Source organism: Mus caroli, chromosome 11 (assembly GCF_900094665.2).
Source record: "Mus caroli chromosome 11, CAROLI_EIJ_v1.1, whole genome shotgun sequence".
In the NCBI taxonomy this organism is placed as follows: Eukaryota; Metazoa; Chordata; class Mammalia; order Rodentia; family Muridae; genus Mus; species Mus caroli.
The window spans coordinates 115,904,434-115,930,266 of NC_034580.1; the positions used below are offsets into that span (position 1 = coordinate 115,904,434).

The following is a 25,833-nucleotide window of genomic DNA, read 5'->3' on the forward strand; positions in this document are numbered from 1 at the left end:
AGGCATGGGGTAGGTGACTGGCCCGTGTGCCACTGAGTCACTGAGTCTCCATGCCCTACAGCCTGCAGCAAGGCAAGAGCAGCAGCACAGGCAACCTCCTGGACAAGGATGACCTAGCCCTTCCTCCTCCTGACTATGGCACGTCCTCCCGGGCATTCCCCACCCAGACAGCTGGCACGTTCAAGCAGAGACCCTACAGCGTGGCAGTTCCTGCCTTCTCTCAGGTGAGGCCTGGGGCTGCGATGGATCTGCAAGGAGGGATCATGAGTTTGGCTGACAGGCTTGTGACAGAGGCTCCGTGGCTTGAGATTTTTAGCCTCACACCTTACCAGACTGAGTCTGTGCACGACCTTTCTGCTAGGTGGGGTTTGGGGACCTGGGCATAGCTGGCCTGTGGTCATCCTGAATACCCACTACCACCCAGGGCCAAGGAAGTCAGAAACTCCTTTCCCAAGAGCAACAGGTGCTTGGTCGCATTCAGCTCGTAGCATGAGCTGCTGCTGCCTAGAGCATGTGAGGCCATAAGTGGCTGATTACAGCCGTAGGTCCTGGGGACGGTCCCTGGCAAACTCCTGTCAAGTAGTACGCAGAGTGTCCTGCTTCAGTTGGGCTTTGAGTGCAGGGCAGAGTTGCAGGGTGACGAGTAGCCCTTATAACCTGGGGCTTAAATCTGAAGGATGTCGGTCTGTTCTACCCTGAGGCAGAAGAGACCACAGCTGGTCCTTGGCTCTCATCCTAGGGTGGGGCCTCTACCTGCACATAGAGAGGGAAAGAACTCACCATTCCTAAGTCTTGGGCCAGCTGAGGGCCAGCATGGTGCCCCAGTGTCTGAGGGCTGGGTCCTGTTGACTGTATGACCCAAGCACGTGCACTCACTCATGTTGGGGACTGGCAGGATCCTGCCTTTGGCTATCCCATCCGTCCTGACCTAGAGGAGTGGGCAAGCTTTGGAAGTGCTGCCTCCAGGCCGCCTGCAGTTCAGGCAGTGTGCATGGGACTTGGGGGGCTTGAGTCTAGGGAGGTCTAGATGGCAATGATCCTTAGCTGCAGCCTTCATGATCAGAACCACACTGGAGCTGGGGCTCTCAGAGCATGTGGTGGCTGTGGTGCCCAGACTTTTCTGGTCGGAGTTATGGACCTTGGGCACATGCCAGCCTCTGGGCAGTGATTGGTTTGAGGGGGCTTTTAAAGTGGCGTCATAAAGTGGTGTGTCCTGTATGTACAGAGAGCACACATGATCCAGCCTACCCTGGCCAGATGGGAGGTGTCTTTGTTAGTGTGAGAGGTCAGTCACCACAGTCTCTAGAGTGGTCCCCAACCACTGTGACCAAAGAGAGGATAGAGAGTTGGTGTGGAAGGAGCCCAGCCGAGAGCTCCACAGGGGCAGGACCATCTTTATGAGAACAGGAACTTAGACTGTCAGTGAGCATGTGGGTGGCTCATAGTCTCCGGTGCCCAACTTGATTGCTCTGCTTTTGTTCCCAGGGTCTGGATGACTATGGGGCACGATCTGTGAGCAGGTAAGAGGCTTTAGGCTTCGTTGGGACTGTGGGTGGGTGGCCACAGACTTGGTTAGAGTAACCTCTCCCTTGGGACCTAGCTTTTCTTACTTTGAGAACCTTGACCCTAAGCCACCAGAGCTGGACCCACCCACCCACCCGTCCTGGGCTCCTGTCTGCTCTTAGTACAGTGAGCCCCTCCTCCATCCTGCTGGGTCTTGGTGTCTTGGACTGCTCTGCTCATCCCAGCAGGCAGGGCAGGGGTGAGGAGGGTTGTCAGCCACCTCTAGGCCTTCTCTCCCTAGAACCAGGTAGATCCTCACCAAGGGCTGTGGCTGCTGCCCGCCAAGCACAATCTTGTTCTGGGTTCATCATCCTCCCAGAGGCCAGGTAGCCTGGCTGCTGGCTGGCCAGGGCTCTGCCGGGTGGCGGGCGGGCCTGCTGCCCCTGGCCAGTGGTGGGCATGCATCTGGGCAGCTGTCCTGTGCTTTGTTCCACAGTGGCAGTGGCACGCTGGTGTCCACAGTGTGAGGACGCTGACCCCAGGCAGCTGCTCTGAAGAGCTCCCCCCAGTCTCCACCGGTTCCCCTCCTCAGCTCTCGTTGGTTTGTTCTTGGGTTGTTTTCTTTCCCACCCGCTCCTGCCTTTTGGTTGGTGATCCCAGACTCTGAAATCCCCCAGGGTCCATGGTGCTGCTCTCTGCGCCCCTGCGCTCATGCCCCCAGCAGGTGTCCCCAGCCTTGAGCATTAACTGCCGGGTGGGGGCCTGCTGGCTGAGTGGCAAAGCAGCGTCCGCACCTGCTGCCCTAGCCCTGTGGTGTTCACGACGCACATCCCTTTTCTAAGGCTGGCCACGAGCCAGGGCTAGAGTTTGAAGAAAAAGAAAAAAATCTTTAAAAAAGAAAAAAAAAAGAAAAAAAAAAAGAAAAACAGGAAAAAGGACTATTTTTTTTTCCTAAAAACAAAAACAGATATGCATGGACTCCGGTGTACGTACTGTTATTCTGCATCTGACCCCCAGAGTGCTGGCGTCTTCTAGAACAGGACAGGACTTAGGGTCCTGGGGGGATCAAGCCCAGGGACCTTGACCTGCCTCAGGCCCCTTCCAAGGGCTGCACCAAGAAAAGGGGCCTGGGCACTTGGGAGCCTCCTGAGGAAGCTGACCACTCCTGTGATGGAGGCTGCAGCCCCAGCCAGGCCCTGCCCACCCCACAAGCCAGGCACTAGGCTTCTTCCTCAGCAGATACTGCTGGGCAGGCGTGTGTAGAACAGAGTGCGGCATCCCAACACAGGGTGGCGTTACCTCATGCAGTGCCCTGGTGGGAGCTGGAGGCAAGAGCAGGTGCTGCCCGGCCACATGCGAACATTCCAAAGACCTCAAGACCAAGCCCACCCACCCATCCACACATACACACACCTTTGGGGAATCTTTCTATGACCAGCCTTTGAGAAAGTCGCGGCGCAGAGGGTACAGCCAGCCAGTCAGGGCCGGGGAGAAGCAGGCTCTGGCCCAGCTCCTCCTAAGCACTCTCCTCTTGTGTGTGTCTTGGTAACTTTAGAAACAGGCACACTGGACTCAGTGGCTACTGGTTTTGTCTCTTCACACACTGAATTCTGGGCAGCGGAGCCCAAGGCCCAGTGGGCTCAGCCCTACAGCTGGCAGAAGCCCTTGGGAAGCTGCGGACGCGCCTCTGATGTGGTTAGCAAACCCAGCAAGCCTGCTGAGGACTAGGGCGTGGCTGGTCCAGTCTGACAGCAGCAGCAGCTCAGACACAGACAGATCCTGTTTTATATTTAAGGAAAACACAGCCAGAACCTGGACCTGTGTAAAGAACTTTCTGTGTTGTTCTAATTTTGCTAAAAGATTTCAAATCCAGGGGATTCCATGTGCAATGGATGAATGTAGACACAAAACAGCAAACTTGTAAGAAGATGTAAAGTGCTAAAAAATATTTTTTCCTTTTTTCCTTTCTTTTTTTTTTAAAAAATCTGAACTGTGCCCTGTACTGCGGTCAACTGTTGGAATAAAGGCTTTATTTATTGCACTGAGTTGGTCTGTGCCTCCGTCCAGCTCTCTGGCATATGTTGGGGCTCTGTGGGCCAAGCCACACCTCAGGGCACCCCAACTTGCAGCCCATCTTCAGTCTCTTAACTCACCTGCAGATCATTCCAGGTCATTGCCAAAACCAGTCTAGGCTTACAGACAGTGCAAGCCCAGGTGGCTCTGATGGTGACACCCAGGTGGCCTACCACCCTGGCTGAGAAAGCAGGGCTTAGAAGGGCTTAGTGCAGACTCCAGCAAGAGTGAGCCCTCTAGTCCCCATTCCCCACCCAGCAGAGAGGTGTGTTCAAGGTCCCTTCCCAGCAGGTGTCCATCCTGCCTGGCCTTCTGCCTCCTGGTGTCCGCAGGTACCCGTTGGCTGCTCTAGCTTTACCAATAAGCCTTGTGTTTCCTTACAGCGCGGATGTCGAAGTGGCCAGATTTTGAGCTGCCCCTGACTAGAGTTAGTAAGTTGCCCTGGTCTTTCGCCCATCTGTCTGCATCTATAATGGCTATTCCTAGACCCTCTCTGGCCTGAGTCAGGACAGCCTCCACAGGAAGGGTCTGGGCCTGGGCAGGGCTTGGGAGCCTGCTGAGATGCCTTGCTCCGGGCGCTGGGCCTTCCTTCCACCAGTTCCCTCCTCTGGCTTGTGGTTCACCTACCTTCCTTCCGCCTGGAGGCTTGTGGTTCTAACCCTGCCCCATCGCTGCCTTCGCTATGGAATATGGGGCTGGCCTAGATCTGTTCTCTCGTACCCTTATAGGGTGGTTCGTCACAATCAACGGGTGGCCTGAGGGAACAGCCTCCCCCCAGTCATGTAGCATGTACCTGGGTATTCATGTGGGATACCTTGGGGTTGGCCAGGAGTCCAGCTGTTGAGTACCACAGCTGAACCGAGCCTGGGTCAGGTGACCTCTGCCGTCAGATCTTGCCTCTCCTGGTTCCCTCCACCTCCCCATATGGCTACAAGACACTGGCCTGTTGCTTCTTCCCTTGGTACTGGAGAAGTGGGCCGAGGTAGACCACTTGAGGCAGGGAGGAGGGCACTGCTGGGCATTGTCCACCATGGTGCAAGGGGCTTTTATTCCCTTCCCACACCATGGAGCAGGTGGCATGAGAAGTCAGGACCTGTGTGTGTCCCTTAGCAAGAGTGCTCATTATCTCCCTGATAGTCACAATGATGTATTTCAGCCCAGAACTCTCCCTGTTGCCTTCCTGGGTATCTGTAATGTGAATTCTGGAGTAAAGTTCTGCTAAGGTTTACAGAGAGAATGAAATGTCCTTGTCAGACTCTAAGCCGGCCACTTTCTCCTGCCTCTGTCTCCACATCCAAGATGTTCTCTGGGAGGTGTACTTCTCCTGCCCAGCCTGGCAGACCCCCTACCTCACTGCCCACTGGGTCCCACTAAGCCAGTTAGGAGCCATGAGAAAAGGCTCAGGGAGGCTTGTGTACCCTCTTCTGGGGAGCAGGTCTCTTGTGTGTGCTGGGACTGAGACTTGGATGTGATAGGCATAAGGCAGATGGGTTTGCTAGTTCGGCGCAGTGCTGCTGCAACCCCCCGAGCAGTTCCTGGCCACAGACTGCCTAGTCTTCCAGCTCACCTAGTAGGGTTGAAGGGTGCCCCCAAAGCTACCTGTGGTTGCTGAGAGTTCTGAGGGATCCCCAGCCCTGTGTAGGTAGAAGAAATGGAAACCCACAGGTGTGCACAGGTCCTCCGTGGGGAGTTGTTCTTGGTAGTATCCATGCTCTCGTTCCATGGCTGACAGACTGCTGCAGTCCAGCCTCTCAAGGTTTCTGGTACAGCGTTGTTCATAGATAGCTGCAGGAATTCCAGGGAGAGAACTGATGCGGGCCCCGCTACCCTGCCTGCCTCCCACCATACTGCCAGATCCATCCGGCATGGATGCCACTGGTCATCCCTGGATGCCTGGTCCTCCTTTCCCCAGTTGGTGCAGCTTCAGATGTTGAGTCCTCCCACTCCTGGAGATAAGCTGTGTGCCGGCCATGCCCCCTTCAGGTTAATTTCACTAATCTCGTTGGGTTCTTTGGAAGGAAACATGTCCCCAGATTCTGCTAACAGGAACATGTACAGAGCAAAACTTTGTAGTGGCTTTGGTATCTGTAGATGGTTCTTTGTGCTCCAAATGGTCCCATGGCTTTGTGAGGAGGAGAGAAGAAAATATCTCAGAGCCTCTTGGGTAGGGCAGTCTGGGTCGGAACTTTCACTCTGGTCCTAGCTGGTAATAGATGTCGGTGAGTAATGGTGCGACCAAGCACGGCAGGTGTAAGGCATGTTCTGTAGGTATCTCAGCCATTCTGCCCTGCTACCTGGGGCAACCTGCTAGTCGCTCTACTCTATCCCATTCCCTAACAGGACGACCCGTCCTTATTCCAAGTCTCCCCAGAGCTGTAGCCCTCTTTGGGAGACCTTCTGTAGACTCTGGAGTGGGCCAGGGTCTGCATCTCACCTGGCAGTCAGCCCCTCTGCAGCCACCTTGAGGGACTGCAGCCACCAGCACAAAGCAGAGAGGTGTAGCCTGGCCTGGGACGGAGCTCTGGCTGCAGGCATAGCAGATAGTGGCCCTTAATCCCTGGCTCTCAGCAGAGGCGAGTAGCACTGGAGACACAGACACCACCTGGGAGGGGTCAGGGACCTGGGCCTCTTCCCGTGCTTCACCTTTAAAACCTCTCAGTCCAAGTGTTTGAGATTTTTAGAAAATGTCATCTTCAGGAAAATGTAGGGTGAGACTCTACCTATGTAGGTCTTCTTGGAAAGCCTGAATGGAGAGCCTGCTAGCCCACCCTGGGCCTACCACCAGCCCCGGGCTTCTGAGAACCCACCAGGGCCAGAGGTGACCCCATTGCAGGTAATGGCTGTAGAGCCAAGCGTGCTTCCCTAGGAGTGCAGTCCTGTGCCTTGCAAGCCCCCATGTCCACACGCCATCTGTGCTGTTACTGTGGAGCTGCCTGGCCCTTCCCACCTGCTGCCCTGTGCTGTTCTCACCGGAGTGGGTCCTCCCTAGCCTGACAGGGACAGCAGAAGAGGCTGCTGGGAGGGCTGGGCTGGGGCAGCCCGTCTGTGCCCATCCGTTCCATCTCCACGTCTTGTCTTGAGTCGTGTTTGTGTATCAGCTGTGGCCCAAAGGGCACTTGGGTGGCTCAGCCACCTCTCAGGGAGATGGCTAGTCCCTCAGCAAAGGACCTGGCCATCTGGCCAAGGTCCCGGTGTCAGTCCCCCACCTGTGGAGTCAGGGCACATGCACCTCGTGTCTGTCATGTCTGCGTGTCTACAGCGTGCCTTCTGCGGTGCCCTGCATGCCTGGGCTGGTTTGTGTGACCTACTGGGCCCTGTGCTCTGCACGGGAGCAGAGCCACTTCTTGGACTCAGCCTGGGGGTGGGAGCTTACCAAACCACAGCGAGCCTTCCTTAAGAATGGGGTCATTCACCCCAGGTTGGGAAGGGAACAGCTGGTCCTCACCATACTGCCCACTCTGCTGCCTTGCCTGGAGCATGTAAGGTGACAGTGGGTAACTGTGCTAGGGGCTAATGGGTCTTGAGACAACACCCAGCACCAACCCTGGTTTCAAGAGTGGGCCACTGGGCTCTAGTAGTGGGGGCGGGGGGGGGTCCCAGGAGCAGCCTGATGGCACAGCTTAGCCAGGGCACCAACCCAAACTGAAACTGCTCTTCTTTCCCCAGGAATCCCTTTGCCAACGTCCATCTGAAACCAACAGTGACCAATGACAGATCAGCCCCTCTGCTCAGCTGACAGGCTCCTCTGCATCGACACTCTGTCCCCACCCGCCAGCTGAGGGTGATCAGGGCATGTTCCTGTCCGGAGAAGACCGCCGTGCCCCACTCCCTAGCCTCGCCTCACATCGGCCCTGCCTGGGCTGGATCCCAGGTGTTTCTGGTGAGGTGGCTGCCTCAAGAGGCCGATGCCCCAACAGAGGGGCCAGCACTTGGGCAACAGGGACCTCTGATTCTAACTGTGGGACCTTGAGAGCCTCTGGACACAGAGAGGACATTCTGCCGGCTTGCAGGGAAGGGAGCCTATTCCCATGCTGACTTTTAAACTTTTTTATCTCACGCGTGTCTGGTCAATAAATGTGTGCTCACCATGTGCAGTGTGTGGTGTGGTGTGCTGTTGTGTGGAGAGGAGAGCCGGCCCCAGCCCAGCTCTCCAGCTACTTCCCCACTTCAGCTAAAAGGTAGGATCTCTATAAAAGCCAGTCAGGCCTGGGTTCAGATGCAGCGGGGTGAGGAGCTCGGCTGATGGCAGAAGTCGTAGGATGCAGGGAAGACCCAGGCAGACTTCCTTCATCAGCTCCCCCAAGAAATCCTCTGGAGGCACCTACCCATTATATAGGCATACAGGCCAGCCCCAGAACAGAGTAGGGAACACAGGAGTCCCATTGCCAGTTTCCTGCCTCTCACTCCACAGTGGCCCGGCTCAGGACAGACTAGAAGCTAGGCAGATGGCTGCCCTGGAGGTCCCCTTTCATCCGACCTGAGAGAGCCGTCTTGAGGGACAGGAGAGGGTTGGAGGGACCTCACCTGGCATGTGGGGGCAAAAGAGCTGAGTTCCCCATCTACCATCCTACAGGGTGTTAGCTGCAGACCCCAAAAGAAAACACTGAGCACACAGGCTGGTTTTTTTCTTAGCTTGGTTTCTCTTAAAAAACAAGGAACAAGAAAATCATTGCACCAGCGTCCATCCTAAGCCTCAAACTAAAAACAGAAACAAAAACAAAACAGAAAACATTGCCCCCACTCCCAAAGCAACAATATACTTTACATGTCTTTGGCAACAATAACTTAGAATCGCCCCATTTTCATTCACTCCAGCAAGTTACAAAAATATTCCCTATACTGCCCACCCCAGCCCTGTTTTCTCCCAGCCCTGCCTGCAGGCAGGAGCCCCCAGTGGCTGTAGGGTACCCCCTACTCTCCTCTAGCAAACCAGGGTATGGGGCAGGCACTGCCCTGCAACAGAGAGCTGCCCACACTACCCTGCAGAGGGCATCTCTGAGGCAGCCAGCCGCAGCCTGGAAGCCCCTACTACTGGGCAGGACCTAGGCCAGAACAATCCAGACCAACCCTGTGGGGAAGGGCGTCCACAGAGGCAGTGAAGGGGAAATAGCCACAGACTCTGAGATAAGGGCTTAGAGCCCAGAGGTCCAACCTTGCTCTGAGCAAACCTAGACCCAGGTAAGAAAGGTGGGGGGGACCCAAAAGGGACCTAAAGGCTTAAAGCCATCCTGAAACCTGGCCAAGTGCCCTTTGAACACATGGCAGGACCTAGCCAACAAGGGCATACAGGCCCTTGGACTGCCTGGTCCTGGCCTAAGGCCAGTTTACCACCAACAGCCATATAGGAAGAGTGGCTGAAGGGTGGGGAGGGAGGGTCTTCCCAGGAGTGGAGAGTCACCTAAGAGTCAGGGGGCCCTTCTTGAGTGTGTACACATAAGCTTACAGACACCCATAGACCCCCAGGCTACAGGTATCTCCAGGGGCTAGCAGCAAACCCCAGCGTCCACTCGGGACACATTCTGCCATCAGGGCAGCACAGAGAAGGTACACAGCCCAGTGCGTCTAGGGCTAGATACAGGCCTCTTGTCCACCTGCTTCTCCAGGATGCTGTAGGGTGCCGGTGGTCCCCATTCATTCCCAGTCAGTCACCAACCTTGTCGCTGCCTGGGCAGGATGGCAGGGGCTCCAGTGATGCCAGCCTCCGAAGGGTGGGACTACCTGGGTCTCAAGCCTCTGTGTATGGGCCCCCAGCACCTGCTGCTGGGCCTGGTAAAGGGGGTGCTTTGTGAGCATGTGGGGAGATATCAGACAAAGATTCTCACACATCAAACCTCACCCACACCCGCAACTGCCTGGCCCAGTGGCAGGCCTGTTCAATGTGGTAGGCCTGTGTCTAGATGAGGGATAACACACTTATTACACACACACACACACACACACACACACACACCTGTAACCCAGATCCAAAGCATTTGTTTAGCAAATGTTCCCATGTCTGTGCACACATGGAAACTGAGGCCAAAACAAAGAAGGCATGGTCAGAGTCATGCAGGGACAAGGGTGACAAGTTCTTCCCTCAAGGTTACCACAGCCAGGGCAACTGGGGAGGAACAGGCAGAAAGGACTGGTCAAAACTGTGAGTAGGCTATGGGAGGAGAACCTGGTAGAGGAGCCTATCCGGGTTAGGCAGTTGGAGGGGGCACGTGACTTGACAAAATGAACTATATGGTACCACCACCTGGGTAAAGTCCCTACAGAGACTCCTAGCAAGAACCTCAGATTAGAGATGAGCCATAGATGGTGACAGTAGAGACCACCATGCTGGGAATGTTCTAGTAAAGTCACGGGAGTCTACGGTCAGACTGAGAAGAACAGAACAGGTACCCAGCATCCTGCTGTGGAGGGCAGAGTGGCAGGCCCTGGGCCCAGGAGGCAGTAGGCCAGGTCCACCAGAACATAATGTCTGCCCAGAGGCCAGGGGGCAGACACTGTTAACAGGGCAATGTCCAGCAGACCAGAGGCCACCAAATCACCCCTCATAGAGCCCCATTCGTGGTGTCCCTCTGCTCCACCTCAGCCCCCACCACACTCATACCTCCCACGGACTGGGCATCTGAGTCAGATATGTGGGTGATGGAAAAGCGGGAGGCAGGTGTGGGTGACACGGTGAAGCGTGAGAAGGGTGCAGCTGGCGTGGGAGGCGCCGCCAGGACAGGGTCAGCAGGATCCAGCTCAGTCACCAAAGCAGCCTTGCCGGGCACCAACGGGAAATCACCATCCCATTCGAACCTACTGCCTGCAAGTCAGACCAGAGAGTCACTTCCGTTATGTGACCCACCCCAGCCCCCACTTAAGATGATATCGCGTCATGAATCCAGACCTTCCATGACAGTGATGTCACTCTTTGGTCCCCAAAACCTGGCTTACCTGGTTCAGGAGCAGAGCTGTCAGGAGAGTGGCCAGCCCGCAGTGGCAGGCCGGTGGCACTGGGTGAGCTGGGGCCACCCTCCAGGAACGTGGGGAGTGATTCCTTTGTGCTGGGAAAGGGCTCCCCAGTCTCTCGGGTGGGGCTTTCCTGGAGGGACAGAGCACAGTGTGTGACTCAGGCCGCCCAACCTCCCCCAGCTCTGTGTATACTCAAAGCAGCAGCCCACCTGGTCAAAGAGGTAGACCGTGACATCATCGAAGAAGGACACAGCCTTCTTCTTGCGCTCCAGGTCATCGCAGAAGGCCTCCGACAGCAGGCTGGGCATCTTCAGCAGGCTGCGTAGATTTCGGGCACTCTGGCTCTCAGCCACCACCACGGGCACCGCTGGCGGCTCCTCCTCGCTGTCCTCACTGGGCTCCTGGACGCTGTAGCACCGGAGCTCCTCATCAGACTCCTCGCTGTCCTCGCTGTCCTCATCATCCTCTGGCCGGCCCTCCAAAGCCCCAGGGTGGCCAGGCAGGGCCAGGCAGAGCGGGGATCTGGGTGTGCTAGGATTGCCCATCTGCCCCTGCTGGGCTCGCCCTGACAGCTGTCCTGAGGGACCCTGGGGCTCCGTGCCACTGCCTTCCGAGATCAGTGGAATGGAGGTCAGCGGGAAACATTTGGAATGACTTGGGCCAGGCACAGGCTGCACTTCAACTGGGCCTTGAGCCCCGAGAGGCTCTGGCCTGGGGACTTCTGGCAAGGGCTCCTCTGACTGCTGTGGAGGGGACAGCACCTCGCTGGACACTGCAGACCTGGGAAAAGCCTGCACAGACTGATGCCCTGGGCTAGGTGGGCTCCTCAGGTCTTGCTCCTTTTGGGAGTCCTGGATCCCACTGTGCTTCTCAGGGCCAAAGGTGGGTTCGGACTCGGCATCCAGGTCTGAAAAGTAGGCAGAGTCTCGGTAGGGGCTCTTCTTGCTGAGGCCACCAAGGGAGACAGAGAGCAGAGGATCGGGCCCTGGGCTCTCACCCTCTGAGGCTGGCTCCCCAAAGGCCTCAGGCTCACTCGACTCATGGGCCTCCTTGAGCACAAACTCAGGAGACTCATAGTTCTCTGTATCATAGCCACTGTCCACGGCACGGGGCTGCCCGCCAGGGGGACCAGCAGCTGACGGGCTTAAGACCTCACAGCCGCCATCACTGGCTGAGGACGGGATGTCCAGAGAGTCCAGGGAGTCAGGGGTCCCCACCTGCTTCTGCAGACAGCGCACGGCTGGTACTATGCCTGACTTCTCCGTGTGTGGGCCGTCGCTGGACAGGTCGGTGAAGACTCCTGATGTTGCCTCGGTCGTGTCTTCGTCCTCGCTGCTGGGTGCCTCTTGCCCCAGAGAACTGCCGCTGCTCTCCAGGGTGGGGGCCGGCTCAGGGATGGTCACCCAGCTGCCAGCAGCGGGTGTGGGTGAGGCAGGCAGGATGTCAGGAGCGCTTGCCTCCTCCGAGGGAAGTGAGGCTCCTTCACAGGATGGGGAGGGGACAGAAGGAAGGGGTAGCTGGGGTTCAGCAGATCCCTCAGCCTCCTGGGCAAGTTTGGGTTCCACAATGGGGTTCTCAGCCCCACCCACAGCTCCCTCTGTCCAAGGGGATGTGACGAGGCAGGCAGCAGGTGCCAGGCCTTTGGCAGGACACAGGGGGAGCAGGTTGAAGGGACGGCTTGGCTCCTGACCAGGGGAGACTGCTACTAGCCCAGGGAGAAAATCTCTGGGATCCTCCTGGGATAGGGGATGGCCCACCTCAGGGGAGGCCCGAGGGGTCTGCTCTAAGCTGGAGCAGTCATCCCTGTAGCTGTCTGTGAAGCTGCTAACATAGCCAGGATCCCAGGATTCTGGGTCGCGACTGCCACTGTTGTTGTTAGCTGACATGTTAGAGCTCCAATGTCTACACTGAGCGGCCAACCCCACCTTCCCCTCCTCCGGCTCCTCATCACTGGGGGAGGGCTGGGCCCCAGGACTCCCCGAGGGAGATGCACCCAGTGGGTCATCAAAGAAGGGCGGGCAGAAGGTAGCCACACCCCAGTCTATGTCTTCAGCTGGCAACATCGGGGTCCCAGGAGAAGGTGAGCGTGAGGGACAGGGTGACTCTTGCCTCCTATGTGAATGGTGGTCACAGGGGCCCCACAGACCCCCAGTTGGGGGTGCGTGGCCCAGCAACGGCTCCATGGCAAGGGACGCAACGGTGCTCTCCTCAGAGTTATTGTCCTGGTCAGTCACAGCCTGGGGGCTGGGAGCGCAGCCAGCACAGTCTGGATCGTGGCCAGCAGCAGGCACTGCCCCCTCCAGGCGGATGAAGTACTCGCTACCCACTGAGGGGCTGTGGGCACTGAGGACCGGCACCACACCCGGCGGTGAGCTGTCAGGCGCGCACAACTCCTGCAGGCGCGCTGCCGAGCCTGGGCTGGATGCAGCCCCCGAGGGTGGGTACTCCTCAGTGCCACAGCCAGCCTCCCATTTGTATTCAAAGTTGAGGCCGTGGCTCGTCTCAGTGACCGTCAGCACGTCATCACTGTCCACGTGAAAGCCGTCGCTGGTGAACCGCTCCAGCAGCGGGAAAGACGAGGCAGCGGTGAGCTCCGCGGCGGCGGCGGTGGCAGCTGCTGGGGCTGCGGAACCCGAGCCCAGGCCCGTGCTGCCCCCGGGCCGCAGGGAGCGCCAGCGCCGCTCAAACTCCTCCTCCAATTCTGTGGTGCCCTTAGCACACAAGTAGGACAGCAGTAGATGAACCTCTTCAGCCGTGGGCCTCTGCTCTGGCTGCAGCCAGCAGAACTGCATCACCTCGTACCTGCCGGGAGGCCCTCATGGGTGGCCCTGGCCACATCCAGAGGCACGCTGGCCAGAGTATAACCTGCCCTCCGGGGACAGTCCCTTCCCCCATGCTCAGAGTACCCTGGGGACACTAGGGGCAGTCAAAGCAATCTCCCAAGGCAGGCCCAGAAGCCTGGGAAGGGCCCTGAGTTAGGGTAGTTCCTTAGGATTCCCCGTGCCTGTTCAGGCTGCAGAGGCCCAGAAGCCCTGTAGAGGTGGACCGAGCAGCCCCAGGCTGTAGAGCTCAGCCCCCTGTACCCCTCTGGCCTGCCTGCCCAGGGCGGTGGGGTCCTCACCATCGATCAGATAGAGCCAGCTGCAGCTGGGGCTTGGGCAACTTAAGCTGCTGCTCCCGGACGGCGTAAGCCAGCACCTGCCGGTCCGAGTGCTGGGGGTACGGCTGCGCACCCAACTCGAAAAGCTCCCAGATGGTCACACCCAGGGACCTGTGGGAGCAACCACAGTGACACATGGCTGAGCGTGACTGCACAGAACCCCTGAATACCTGTCTTCATGTCAGCCTCTCTGGGACTGGACCTCACTATGCCACAGCTGCCCCTCTCTAGCAGCACAGATGCAAGCCAGAATCCCGTATCCCTTAAGGACGACTGGCCTTCAACAGCATCTCAGGATGATTTTAACCAAAATATGGTGCCAGTATTGGGAGGGGATGTCAGTTGGTCCTGTCCTGAAGGCCCCATACCCTTGACTGTCAAGGCAGTCCCCCCTACACACACACACCAGTTATAGGAACCTCAGGAACCCACCATCAAGTAACATCAAGTAACCTGTAAAGTGCCTCTTATGGCCACAAGGTGGCAAGCATGAGTACACTTTCCCTGGGTGGCAGCCCTCATCCTAGCCAGAGAAGGAAGTCAAAATGCTGAGCAGGGGGCAGAACTAAAAGGCAGCATCCCCACTAGAGTAGCTGATGCCAGCACCATCTGGGGAGGCAGCATCCCAAGGCCCTCCCGGCAGCCCTGTCTGCGCTCACCACACGTTGCTGCTCTTGGTCTGGTCCACCACCAGCAGGTTGCCGTGAACCTCGTCCACCAGCTCCGGCGCGATCCAGCGAAGCGGCACCCACAGCTGGTCAGCGGTCACGAGGTAGTCTTCCTGTAGCACGCAGGGACAGGAAGGGAGTGAGCTCCGCTCAGCAGCTGCCCCTGCACACGGGCCCTGACGGCCTTACTCACCCTGTATTTGCAATGCGACAGGCCGTAATCACCAACCTTCACTGTCAGGTCAGCCGTAAGCAGGCAGTTCCTCAGGGCCAGGTCACTGCGGAGTGGAAGGCAATGTCAGCAGAGTGTGCCAGCCTGGGTGAGCCCTGGTGGAATGGTTGGGCTCCCGGGCACAGCCAGGCAGACAGACAGGAAGGGATGTCTGAGGGGCCACTCACTTGTGCCCAAGTTCAGGCTCCACACCCTGCACTGGCTATTTTAGAAGACCTGTGTGAACTCAGAAATCCACCTGACTCTGCCTCCCAAGTGCTGGGATTAAAGGCTTGCGCCACCAAGCCCAGTTTTCAATGCACTTCAATGCATGTGAAAATCAGGCAAAAGATGCTCAAGGACCACACACCCCCTCCCCCGCCCCAGCAAAGTGCTGTCTAACTGCACCAGAGCCCTAACCCGTTCCACCCTCCATCTGATCTGCCCAACAGGGGCCAATAAGCCATAGAGCAGAGAGTCTGCAGTGTCCTCTCAGGACCCTCACCCTTCCGACTACACTCCACCATCATCCCAGTCCCCAGGAGGTAAGAACTGATGGAGAAACCGAGGCCCGGAGTGTCTCAGAGGGTCCTGCCAGCAGCAGTCAGAGCCCATGTTCTAGAGTGCAGCCCTGCCTGGCCTGCTACACAAGCTGGAGCCGAGGTCTAGAACAGGATGGACCACAAAGGCCCCTTGTGTGGAAGACAAAAATCACCAACTCAGTGGGAAGCCTGGAATGCCAGGCTCTGTATAACTCTTGCTTGGCTGTAGTGCCCCACCCCCAGGTGTTTGGGGTACAGGACAATAGAGTGCCACGGGACGCACCCTCATCTGCCATTCTGGCTGTTCTGCTGAGAGATCTCTGAATGTAGATGGGGCCACCTTGGCCTGCCTCTACCCCAGGAGGACTGTGTCAGGGTGGGGTGACCTGGGTCCATGCCTATGGGTGGGGCAGCTGGGCTAGGCAGCAGGCAGGGCAGGAGGCTGGCAGCTGCCCTCTTCAACAAAATCACTGATGCTGGAGTCACTGTGCACCCACTCAGCACCAGGATATTGTTGGGGAGGACGGCCTGTGCTGGCGGGCCGCTTGTCCGTTGCCACTTCTTCCAGCATGTGCCCCCAGCTCATGGGAGGCTGGGCATCCTGGCCACCAGAGGCAGGAGAGAGCCACCCCTCCCACTATAGGGCCAGCCCAGCCACTCCCTTTGTGGCCTGAGGGAAAGAGGCTGGGGTTGATGTGAGGCCCATCACATGGCTGACTGCTCTAGTAGACAGGATGGGTTTCTTCATTTAACTGTCTGCAAGGTGAGTTTCAAACGCAAGTCTTCACAATTTATTGAATTTTGAGATGGTCCTGCTACATAGTCCTGGCTATTCTGGAACTCATTAGGTAGACCTAGCTGGACTTGAACTCACAGAGATTCTCCTACCTCTGCCTCCCAAGCGCTGCAATTAAAGGCGTGAGCCACCATGCCCAGTTAGTTTTCCCAGTTTTAAGAATTATAAAGTTCCCTGCAGAGTGGCTATTTTTAGATGAACCCAGTTCATGAGGCCCACAACGTGGGAACACCGTGACTTTCCTGCACAGAGTGCTGTGATGGTAAGGGTTAAGGCCCTGGGGGAGTGGGGCTTTGTAGCGGTAGCCTGGCTAGTCTCGCTAGCCCTCACCTGTGTACATAGTTGTGTCGATGTAGATGCAAGACGCCACACGCCACCTCGCACGCCATGCGCTGCAAGGTAAGTGGGTCAGGCGCCATGGACTCTGTCACTCGGCAGCTCCGTAGATAACCTTTGAGGTCCCCCTGATGGACCAGAAAGCACATAGTCACCTGCTAGCTGCAGCGACCAGCCCATCACAAGTCTGCCACCCACCCCAAGAGAACCTGGGTCTGGTGACCTGTGGATCAGCCGTGAACCCTAGTGTTCACTGCTGTTTCAGCAAAGCCTGTGTCTCAATTCTGGCACAGTGACCTCCATATAGGTAGCCACCAGAGCTGTGCATGTAAAGGGCCCAAGGGGCAACACGAAGACCCAGAACTCAGGCTCTGCCCCAGGAGCTGCGGGAGCCCTGTGGCTGTCCCAGGACACCTCACGCTGAACTGTCCAAGACCCCACAGTGTTGCCCCTGCTGCTGCTGGCTCACTTTCTCTCCTCCGACCTCCTCCGACAGAGAGCAGGGACTACCAGGACTCTACTTTAGAAATAACAAAAGATCCCAAGAGGCTGAGCAAGAGAGGAGCCACTCCCCTTCAGAACAATGAGCTACGGAACAGGGAACAGGACGGGAGAGACAGAGCTACCTCCCACAGAGGACCACTTACCAGTGGACAGAACTCCATAACCAGCAGGTAGGGGGTCACTTCAGCACACTGGGCCAGGCACTGGAGCAGGTTGCTGTGCTGCAGGGCCCTGGAAGAGTCCACGGGTGTTTAAGTTGGAGGGCAGGAGAGGGTGTCCCATAGCCCTCAGTTTCTCCCACTGTGCTGCTCCCCTGCCCCGCCCCGCCCTGCCCCGCCCTGCCCCCGCCACACCACCCACCTGTAGGGCTGCGCCTCCTCCAGGAACTGCATCTGCTCCTGCACGCTGGCGCTCACCTTCAGCTCCTTCACCACCACCTGCGTGCCACTGACGCCCGAGTGTACCTCCCCCAAAAACACCTGCCAGATGTGACAGGCATCACCAGGGCCCTTTTCAGTCTCCATAGGAAAATCCATCTAGCGCCCAGGGCCTCAGATGGTCGTACAACTTCCCCCTGAGCTCTGGCTAGAACCCTCAGCCCCAGTCCACCCGTAAGGCTCCTACTTTTCTCACTGCCTGGGGACTACAATGAGGAAAAGGGAATCAGGTGCATGGTCTAGTCTGGGGTGAGTGTTAGAAAGAGCCCCTCCCTAGGGGATCCCCAGGAGTAGTGGGCCCACTCTTTGCCATTCCTGCCACCCCGGGGCATGCTTACCTTCCCAAACCAGCCGTGGCCAATCTCCTTTAAGTACAGGAGGCTGTGCCGGCCCAGGTCCGTGGACTTGAGAAGTTGCACTAGAGTGGAACAGAAATCCAGACACAGCTTAGCCACCGCTCCCTCTCCATCTTCCAGACCATGCTCTCCGGAGCCCAGGGAGCTTCCCCAAGCTCCCCAGCCAAAGAGGCTTCAATAAAGTGGAGGCCAGGCTTGAGCGCTGTCATCGAGGGCCAGTGTCTCTTAGGCTCTGGGGTGGCTGCTGTCAGCAGAGCCATGGACCTCAAGTCTCCATCCAGGCAAAACCTGGGGATGCCCAGAGCAGAGCCACAGGGAGAAGCCAAGCCCAAACAGCAGGGCCTGGAAGGCCGTTTGGATGAGGCAGGAAGCTGGTGCCGAGGCCTGGGAGGACAGCAGAGCAACCAACCCCCTACCCCTGCCACAGGCTGGCATTCAAACCCCCACCACAGCAAAGCTGCCTTTGTTGGGGGCTGCTTGGCACAGCCCTGTACGGGACACACTGGATCCATTCTCCCTGTGGGACAGGCAGAGTGAAGTCAGAGGAGAAGAAGGGTCAGTGTGGGCAGAGGAAAGGGCCAGGGCTCACTGCACCCACTCATGCCCCCTCGGATTCTCTGAATTCTGTTCCCACGCTGATAGCCCAGAAGGCCGGGGTCAGGGCTGCTGGGGCGGCCCAAGGGAAGACGGCAGCCCTCGGGGACTAAGAGACTCAGGGAATGTCTGCTTGATGCCCAGCTCATGGAAGAGTCTCACCGGGCACTGTGCCCCCAAGACTTACACCCTGAACCCAATCTGTCTGAATGCCTGGTGGAAACCCTGGGGTCTCTAGGACCTCAGTTGTCCCAGAGTGGGTTCAGGGTCCTGAAAGTAGAACCCAGGGCAAGCACAGGGGACAGGAGAATGCTTGTATGTTAGGAGCTAGAGGTAGAGGAGGCGGCTTAGGTGGGCTGACCCATCTCACACAAATGAGAGCCCTCCTTGAAAGAAGATGCACCCTCCCCCGCCCCCCAAAACCCAAAAAAACAAAAGAGCTGAGCAGTGCAAAAAGCACCTTTGCGCTGGGCATGGTGGCGCACGCCTTTAATCCCAGCACTCGGGAGGCATAGGCAGGCGATTTCTGAGTTCGAGGCCAGCCTGGTCTACAAAGTGAGTTCCAGGACAGCCAGAGCTATACAGAGAAACTCTGTCTCGAAAAACAAAACAAAACAAAAAAACAAAAAACAAAAACAAACAAACAAACAAAAAAAGCACATTTGCCCTCTCCTGGGTCCCTGTCCCACTGTCCTTGGCCATGGATAGCCAAGCCTGCCTCCTAGGAGGTGCTAAGGACACCTGCAGGCCTTTGAGCTAGTGGGTAAACGTGTCCATGTCTGGATCCTGCCTGACTTTTGAGCTCACCCCCTTGAGACTCGATGGGCCACAGAACCATGCATTCAGGGTTGGACCAGGCTGGTGGCGACCAGGGCAGCATTTATCTAAGTCTCTATTGGCTCAAACAGGTACTGAGAGCCCCAGCCTTTGATGCAGGCTGGGCCCTGGATGGGAAGCATTGTGTTGAGAGCCTGGGAGGGCTGGCCCAAGGTTAAGGCAGAGAGAGCGGCCTGCTTTTCACCACAGGGATTAGGCCAACCGCACTCTCCGCTTGAAACCTTCCACAGTGTCCTTGGCGCCATCAGATGGACAAGAGACAGCCCTGAGCTGAAACCTCCAGGCTGTAAAGGCCTGAGAGCTGACTGTTGTAGAGGTAGCCATAGTCCCAGGCACCATGGTGACCAGGGCAGCATTTACCTGTCACCTCTAAAGAGGAGGGAGGGGACTAGCCTACAGGGGGCGGGGGAGGGGGTGCAGGGAGAGACTCTGGGAGGAAGGCAAATGGGAGAGGCAGACAGGGCAAGGAAGCCATGGGAAGAGGCCCTGCCTACACCTGGGGGAGGGGAAGGGGGCCATTGCTACACCTGGGGGAGGGGAAGGGGGGTATTGATGCTTCTCTTGTTCCCTATGCTGTGTGGGTAACCTGTTTGGTAGGGACAACAGGGCCACATTCCTACTGGGTTAGGTACAAGGGAGCAGGAGTCTGGGAAGAGCAGAGGTAGGTGGATAATCCAGAGTGCTGAGCCACCTGCCCCAGTCACCCCATGGCAGCCCCATGGGTGGAGGAGCAACAGACAAGGCTACTCTCAAGCCTGGGTCCCAGAGGGGCTCCACGCACCTCCCAACACAGCCCAGCCTGAGATGCAGCCAGGAGACCTAGGCTTCCCAGTGCCCATGCCCCAAGCATCCCCACCCCACTCACCAGAGCGACCCGGCTGCTTGGCCATGGGTAAGGAGACCTCGGTGAGGGGCAGGACATACACATCAGGGCCGGTCTGTGCAGCTGCAGCCGGGGAGCCCTGCTCCGAGAAGTCGGCCACATACTCGTCCCCTTCAGCATTCTCAAACTCCTGCGGGTCGGGCCGGCACGGGTGGGTGAGCAGGACACAGGCTAATGGAGGCAGGCTAGGAGAGGCCCCTTTTCCCCAAACTCAACCTGACTTACACAGGCCTACAGCATGGGCCCCTGCCACATGGCCATTCCCCACCTGTTCACCGGCCCCAATTCCTCAGGGACACCGTCTCAGCAGAGGCCAAAGGCCTCAGGCCCAGGTGGGGCTGGGAACCCAGGCTGAGTCCCGCTTGGAGAAGGACTAAAGAGTTCAAAGGGACAGAGGCAGAGTAGCCCCTCATAGGCCCTGTCAGTGGTCTCCTCCCTGCCCCCACCCCCTCCCACCCCATGGCTTGGAGCAGATTTACAGGCAGGGGCTCACCGCACATCTCGGGAAAGGAACCCAGGGACTTGTTCTTCATCCACACCTCCACTGCCTGCCTGCATGCAGTGGGGTACCCTCAGCCCTGCACCCCCTCCAGTGCACCCTAAGAGTTTGCATCCCTGGAGACCACTCTGGGGACAGGCTGCTAACTCTGAGGACTCTCAGCCTAGGAGAGACCACCCCACCCCATCTAGATCCCATTCCAAGCAGCATTAGTCTGGGGTAGGCCGCAGCCATAAACAAGGACAGGGTTGGTGGAAGAACACTTGCCCTAGAACCACAAACAAACACATCAAAACCAAAACAGGAACAGAGCGGAAACCAGGCCAGCTTGTCCTCAGCACCGGGCAAATCTCCCTGCCACATCTCCCACCCAGGTGAAAACTGGGCTCTGAGGACTGGGCATAAACCCGGAGCTTGGCTGCCTGCTCCGGGCCACGTTCCTGCGGACAAACGGCTAAACATACCCTGGGGACCTTTTTCTAGGTCATCTGTCTTTCTGTAAAGGGGGTGGCCCTACGTTCCTAGTGGCTAGCCCAGCTCTGCGTTCTGAACGCAGAGCCACTGACACCTGTGGCAACCCTTCCTCCCCAGGGCCTAAAAGACCACGTCAGAACGTCCTCTAGCCCCACACGCCGGGGCCTGTGATGCCCGCTTCCCCCTTTGTAGCATGAATTAGTTCTGGCTTCAACCATTACCTTCCCTTGCCAGAGAGCCAGCCGGGTTCCCCCAGCACAGCGGGCGATCAGGTAGCACAGGGTTAGCATCCAGCCCCTGCCCAGAACAGCCCCGGTGGGGAGCTCGCTGTGGAAGCAGGAGGCAGTGACCCTCCAACCAAAGCACACTGGTGCTGGAATGTTCTGGGCACCATGTTCCCAAGGAGGTGAGAAGGGCGAGGGTGGGAGGGACTGCTGCCAGTCCTTGTGTGGGGCCTTGTTCTCAGTGCCTGAGGAGGGGCTTGCTACACAATGGCTGCCTAAGCTGTGCCCTAGCTTCCCACCCCCATGTCTCCGACCTGAGGTTCTGCCCTCAGGGTCCTCCAGGATGCAATTCTTCTTTGATTGTCCAGCCCATTGTGCGCTGACAATCAGGAGGTCCGGGAGATTGTCCCCTGGGGTGGGGGCACCAGGGAGGGGGACACACTGCACCACTGTTAAGGAACTCAACACCCAAGTTTGTCTGGGGTCTGTGCTACCAGATACTGGGACTCTGCAAAAGGGTAATAGCATTTGGTGCAGGTTACCCAGTAGGAGGTACCCCCAAAATACAGGCTGGCTCTGTGCTTGACCACAAGCCCTGTTCCCACCCTGACCTCCTACCCAGCCTGCAACCCCACGTGGGTGCGGGAATGTCCAGGGCTCTGGCCAGGCCTCAATATGCTGACAGACAAGGCTGCAGCCCCCGCAGTTCCCTGTGGCGCCTGCTGCGGGTGGGTAGCTCTGTGCTTTCTGCCCTGCATTCTTGTTTGGAACCACAGTGTGACAGTGGGGTGGCCACTGGGTTGGAAAGATGCAGGGCCTCCATCACTGGAGTGAAGGCCTCAGCTATGGGGTCTAGCCTCCTAGGGAGACTGTACTAGAGAGAGTGGAGTGAAGGCCCCAGGGCCTTCAGTGGACACTCCTGAAATAGGATGCCCCTCGTCTCTGGAATTTGATGGATGTCCTCTGAGCAAAACATGCCCAGCTAGGAGCTCCAAGTGATGTCGCTGCCGGGGACATGTGTCTCGGGGCTTCACTTTCCCTCTGGCTCAGTGAGCACAGATGTGAGGACCTCTGTGGGGGCAGCCCCTTCACTGACAGTCAGAATGTTCTTGAGAGTCCCTAAATGTTCCTTATGGTCATTTTGGCTTCTCCGAACATGGCCGGGCCTGACCTGGCACTGGAAAGGGTCAGTGTGAGGCCATGTCTACAAAGAAGGTCCCAAAATGAGGGGCAGGGGGTGGGGTCCCAAGAGCTCCCAGTAGAGGGACTATGGGAGACCAGACAAGGGGTTCAGCTGGTCCACAGGTGAAAAATCAACCATCACGGTAACCCCAAACTGGAGGGGAGTCGGGTGGTGGGTGGATGCGGTCGGTGCGAGGTCCTCACCTTGAACCCGATGCCACCCTTCTTACAGCACAGGCACGCCAGCATGAGGATGACGACGGTGAAGATCCCAGAGAAGGACACAGCTACCACCGCAAGGGATGAGGACCAGGACAGCTCACTGAGGGGGGCACCGTCTGCAAGGAAGCAGAGCACAAATGTCTCATCCCAGCCTCGGCATGTGACCCCTCGCTCTGGTCCCCCACCTGGACATGGCCTCAAGCCAACGGCCAGAGCTAGTGAAGCGGCCAGTATGGGCCCAGCTCCTCCCAAGGTCCATGGACACCTCTCTGTGATATCAGGCTCGCTATGGAGGCTAGAGGAATGGCTCGGTAGCTCAGAGTGCTGGCTGTTCTTCCAGAGGACTTGGGGTCAATTTCCAGCACCCACACAACAACTCCTAACCACCCTAACTCCAGCCCCAAGGGATCCGGCTGCCTCTGTGACCTCGGCTGGCACCGGGCACACATAAGGTACGCAGACAACAGACATGCATTCAGGCCAAAGCATCCACGCACATAAAATTTTTATTTAAGAAAAAGTAAAATCCACAGTGGTGACTCCATCTCTGCTCACGCGGCTCAGCTCACTTTGGGGCTGGAAGGCCACTGAAGGCCCTGGCTGCCAAGGGACAGAAACCCTCTGGCACTGAGGAGCTGCCCCGTCTCTGCCTGGCAGCAAAGTGCCCCCTATTCCAACCCTGGTTTGTCCCCCAAGTCCCTGGGGGCTGCTTCTGGCCTGGGGAGAGCAGGAACTTTCACTTCTTTGCCCCTGATATAAATGAGCCCCTACATCTCAGACAGGAAACCAAAGTGCTCAGGACAGCAGAACACACCCCAGTGTCTCAGGCTGAGCTTCCAAACTGGGGTTCCTTAGCAGACTGGGGGTGGGGGCAGCCAGCTCTGGTGTCTCCAGATGGCTTCTGGGGCCAGCTCAGCGTGTCCACTGGATGGGAAGGAATGAGCTTGGGGATCGCTCTGCCTTCCAGGCCTGTCCTTTCTCAGCACACAGGCTCTGAGTCATCCTATCCATGGGTCCTCATTGAACTCCTGGCAATGTGGAGCACCCCATCTCCCCCGGGTGCTGAGTCCGTGCCACCTTTGTCACCGAGGCAGCTGTATCACACACTTGGGAATTCCTAACTCGGCATGGATGAGACCCCAGGGCTGCTGGCTAATGAACATCTGGAGGGCTGCCTGGAGGAAGGGTGAACCTGAGGGCCAAGAGGAGCACAGGGGTTCCTGCTCGGGTGCCTGTGAACACTTCCGATCTCACACCTAGAGACGAGAGGGTCCTTGTGAGCCAGAGCAATGGCGGCCGGCGTTCATGGTGACACCACAGCAGAGTAAACCGCTAGAAGCTAAATATCCACAGGAGGCAGCCACACTCCTGAGCCAGTGCCCTTCCAGCAGCCTTGTCAGGCAGGGTTTCCAGGCATGCCTTCATGTGTCTGCCTTTTTACACATCTGTCCTGCATGTATATATGTGACCATCCTCACACCGTGCAACTGGTACTGTGTGCTCACACCTGAATGTCCCAAGAGTGTAAGTACTGATTCTACCACAGGTTGGACACCTGAGTGAGCGTGTTGCACGCCCTCCTGCACCTCCAGGAAGCCGCGAGCCCCTGCGGACTCTGCCGTTGCCATGGTGAGCCCTTTCTCCTTTCTCCATCTGGTGCTGCTATGGCATCAGAACTCACCCCTCCCACACCCACTGCTCCCTGCATTCACAGACCCACTTGACGGCCCTGAGGCCTGGGGCTGGCATCTGGTGCATCAGCCCATCCCTTGCTTACTCCGTGGGCTGCATGGGCATGTACCAGGTAAAGGTCACCTTGGGAAGGGCCAAGCTCAACATCCACAAGCCCTCGCCCCGGCCGCCCATCAAGGCCACTGGGCTTTCTGTGGGTTTCTTCTGACCTTCAGCAGGCCCTGGCCACAGAGGGTTGTGGCAAGTTGCTGGCTGGTAAGTGGGCCTGTGTGGGAGGCACAGAGGTTCTTGTGCTCACAGATAAGCCATAGGGGAACTAGGAATGTTAACACATAGGGTTGTTCCTTCAAAGGAAGAGATGCAGAGCCAGCCCCACAGCTAGCACCCAATGTGGGGCTCAACTATTGGAGAAGGTAAGAAATTTCAACAAAAGTAGGGGGTTAGGAAGTGAGTCCACTCACCCCAGAAGTCAGGACAGGAAGCAATAGAGTGAGATAACAACGTGGGTTCTTCTCCATCCTGAGACAATCTTATACAATGTTTATAAAGATCCAGAGGAACAAAATATTCAGAGCAAAAGCTCTGCATCTTTATGCAAGTGGCTAAAAGTTAACCCTCCGTTTCCTCGTTGATGTTGAAAACTGGAAACATATAGGCGCTAATGTAAAAAGAACACATGGGACGGGGGTGGGGAATCCCAGTCAATTATCTTGCAAACTGAATCTCAGTAATGCAGGACTTCTCAGGAGGATCATAAAAAAAATTAATAACTTCTCTGTGGGACACATCTTGTTAGGTCTTGGCAGGCGGGAGCTCAGAGCTCATGAGGAGTCACTGACCTAACTTGGGTGATGTGTATCAGACTGTGCTTGCTCTGACCAGAGAGACAGAAACAGGTCTTCAAACGCCAGACTCCACTGTCTATCAGATGGACTAAGGAAGAATCAGAGACAGGCAGTTGTGACAGGGCTCTGGAGCCCCGGTTTGCACATCCTCACCCAAAGTGGGTATGGTGAAGGACCAGCCTAATGTGAGAGACAAGGAACTTTGCAGAAGGGTTCTGGATGTGAGGAGGGTGTGATGGAAGGATGTAGATGTATGGGGTGAGGGCCTCAGATGGAGTGAGGCACTTAAGAGTGCAGTCTGGGGAGCAGAAAGCAGAAAGAGCAGGGAGTGAGTAGCTCGGAAACAGAAAGAGAAGAGGGTTGGCGTCTCTGTAAATGAATCCTGCCCTAAAACTGTGTCTGACTTTGAGGTTTTCACCTAAAATTATTATTTTGGGTATAGTCTGAGAATCTATTACATCAGACTGTCTGAGAAATGTGTTAAACTAGAACCTTCCAGCAAGTTCTTGCTCCATGGAACTATCACACTCTCGTGGTGTTCACGTTTTTCTTGTGTTGTTTACAGCATCAGCTGGTGTGAACTTTCAGTGACTGCTTCTCAGGTATTTCTGAGTACCCTGTCAGTCACCCAGTGGGGGGAGTCCTTCTCAACCTCAGAATTAAAATTGCCCTGAATTTTAAAGATCCCAAACCTTACATAAACAACCTTAAGTTTAAATCTTTAGAAGTTAATGACCATTGTTAATTAAGTAGGTTTGGTTTGCTCTTCAGTATTGTACTTGCCTTTCTCTGACATAAATGATTAGACTCTGGCAATGGCAGGAGTCAGAGGAGGCTCATAAGAGCCTGC

At 57.0% G+C, this 25,833-nt stretch overlaps 2 protein-coding genes across 11 annotated transcripts in view; one reads left to right on the forward strand and one right to left on the reverse strand.

Annotated features, from left to right (window-relative positions):
• Positions 1-7,666, forward strand: part of Baiap2 (BAI1 associated protein 2) — a 65,455-nt gene extending 57,789 nt beyond the window's left edge. For 2 of the 7 annotated variants that reach the window (XM_021176672.2, XM_021176676.2), the window contains exons 12-14: positions 62-224; positions 1,486-1,520; positions 7,243-7,666. In XM_021176672.2, the coding sequence (XP_021032331.1) occupies positions 62-224; positions 1,486-1,520; positions 7,243-7,312 (268 nt within the window). In that variant the 3' untranslated portion in view covers positions 7,313-7,666. Of the gene's footprint in view, positions 1-61; positions 225-1,485; positions 1,521-1,999; positions 3,923-3,959; positions 4,008-7,242 lie in introns of those variants that run through there. The other 5 variants (XM_021176674.2, XM_021176675.2, XM_021176677.2 and 2 more) reach the window with 5 other exon arrangements.
• Positions 7,667-8,196: 530 nt separating this feature from the next.
• The window catches only part of Aatk (apoptosis associated tyrosine kinase), a 39,672-nt gene continuing 22,035 nt past the window's right edge, over positions 8,197-25,833 (reverse strand). For 2 of the 4 annotated variants that reach the window (XM_021176575.1, XM_021176576.1), the window contains exons 2-14: positions 22,429-22,562; positions 19,828-19,975; positions 17,514-17,593; positions 17,099-17,217; positions 16,882-16,969; positions 16,229-16,362; positions 14,543-14,627; positions 14,341-14,462; positions 13,643-13,792; positions 10,731-13,323; positions 10,504-10,651; positions 10,172-10,372; positions 8,197-9,342 (exon numbers count right to left, since the gene is read on the reverse strand). In XM_021176575.1, the coding sequence (XP_021032234.1) occupies positions 9,302-9,342; positions 10,172-10,372; positions 10,504-10,651; positions 10,731-13,323; positions 13,643-13,792; positions 14,341-14,462; positions 14,543-14,627; positions 16,229-16,362; positions 16,882-16,969; positions 17,099-17,217; positions 17,514-17,593; positions 19,828-19,975; positions 22,429-22,562 (4,043 nt within the window). In that variant the 3' untranslated portion in view covers positions 8,197-9,301. Of the gene's footprint in view, positions 10,373-10,503; positions 10,652-10,730; positions 13,324-13,642; positions 13,793-14,340; positions 14,463-14,542; positions 14,628-16,228; positions 16,363-16,881; positions 16,970-17,098; positions 17,218-17,513; positions 17,594-19,827; positions 19,976-22,428; positions 22,563-25,833 lie in introns of all 4 variants that reach the window. The other 2 variants (XM_029483925.1, XM_029483926.1) reach the window with 1 other exon arrangement.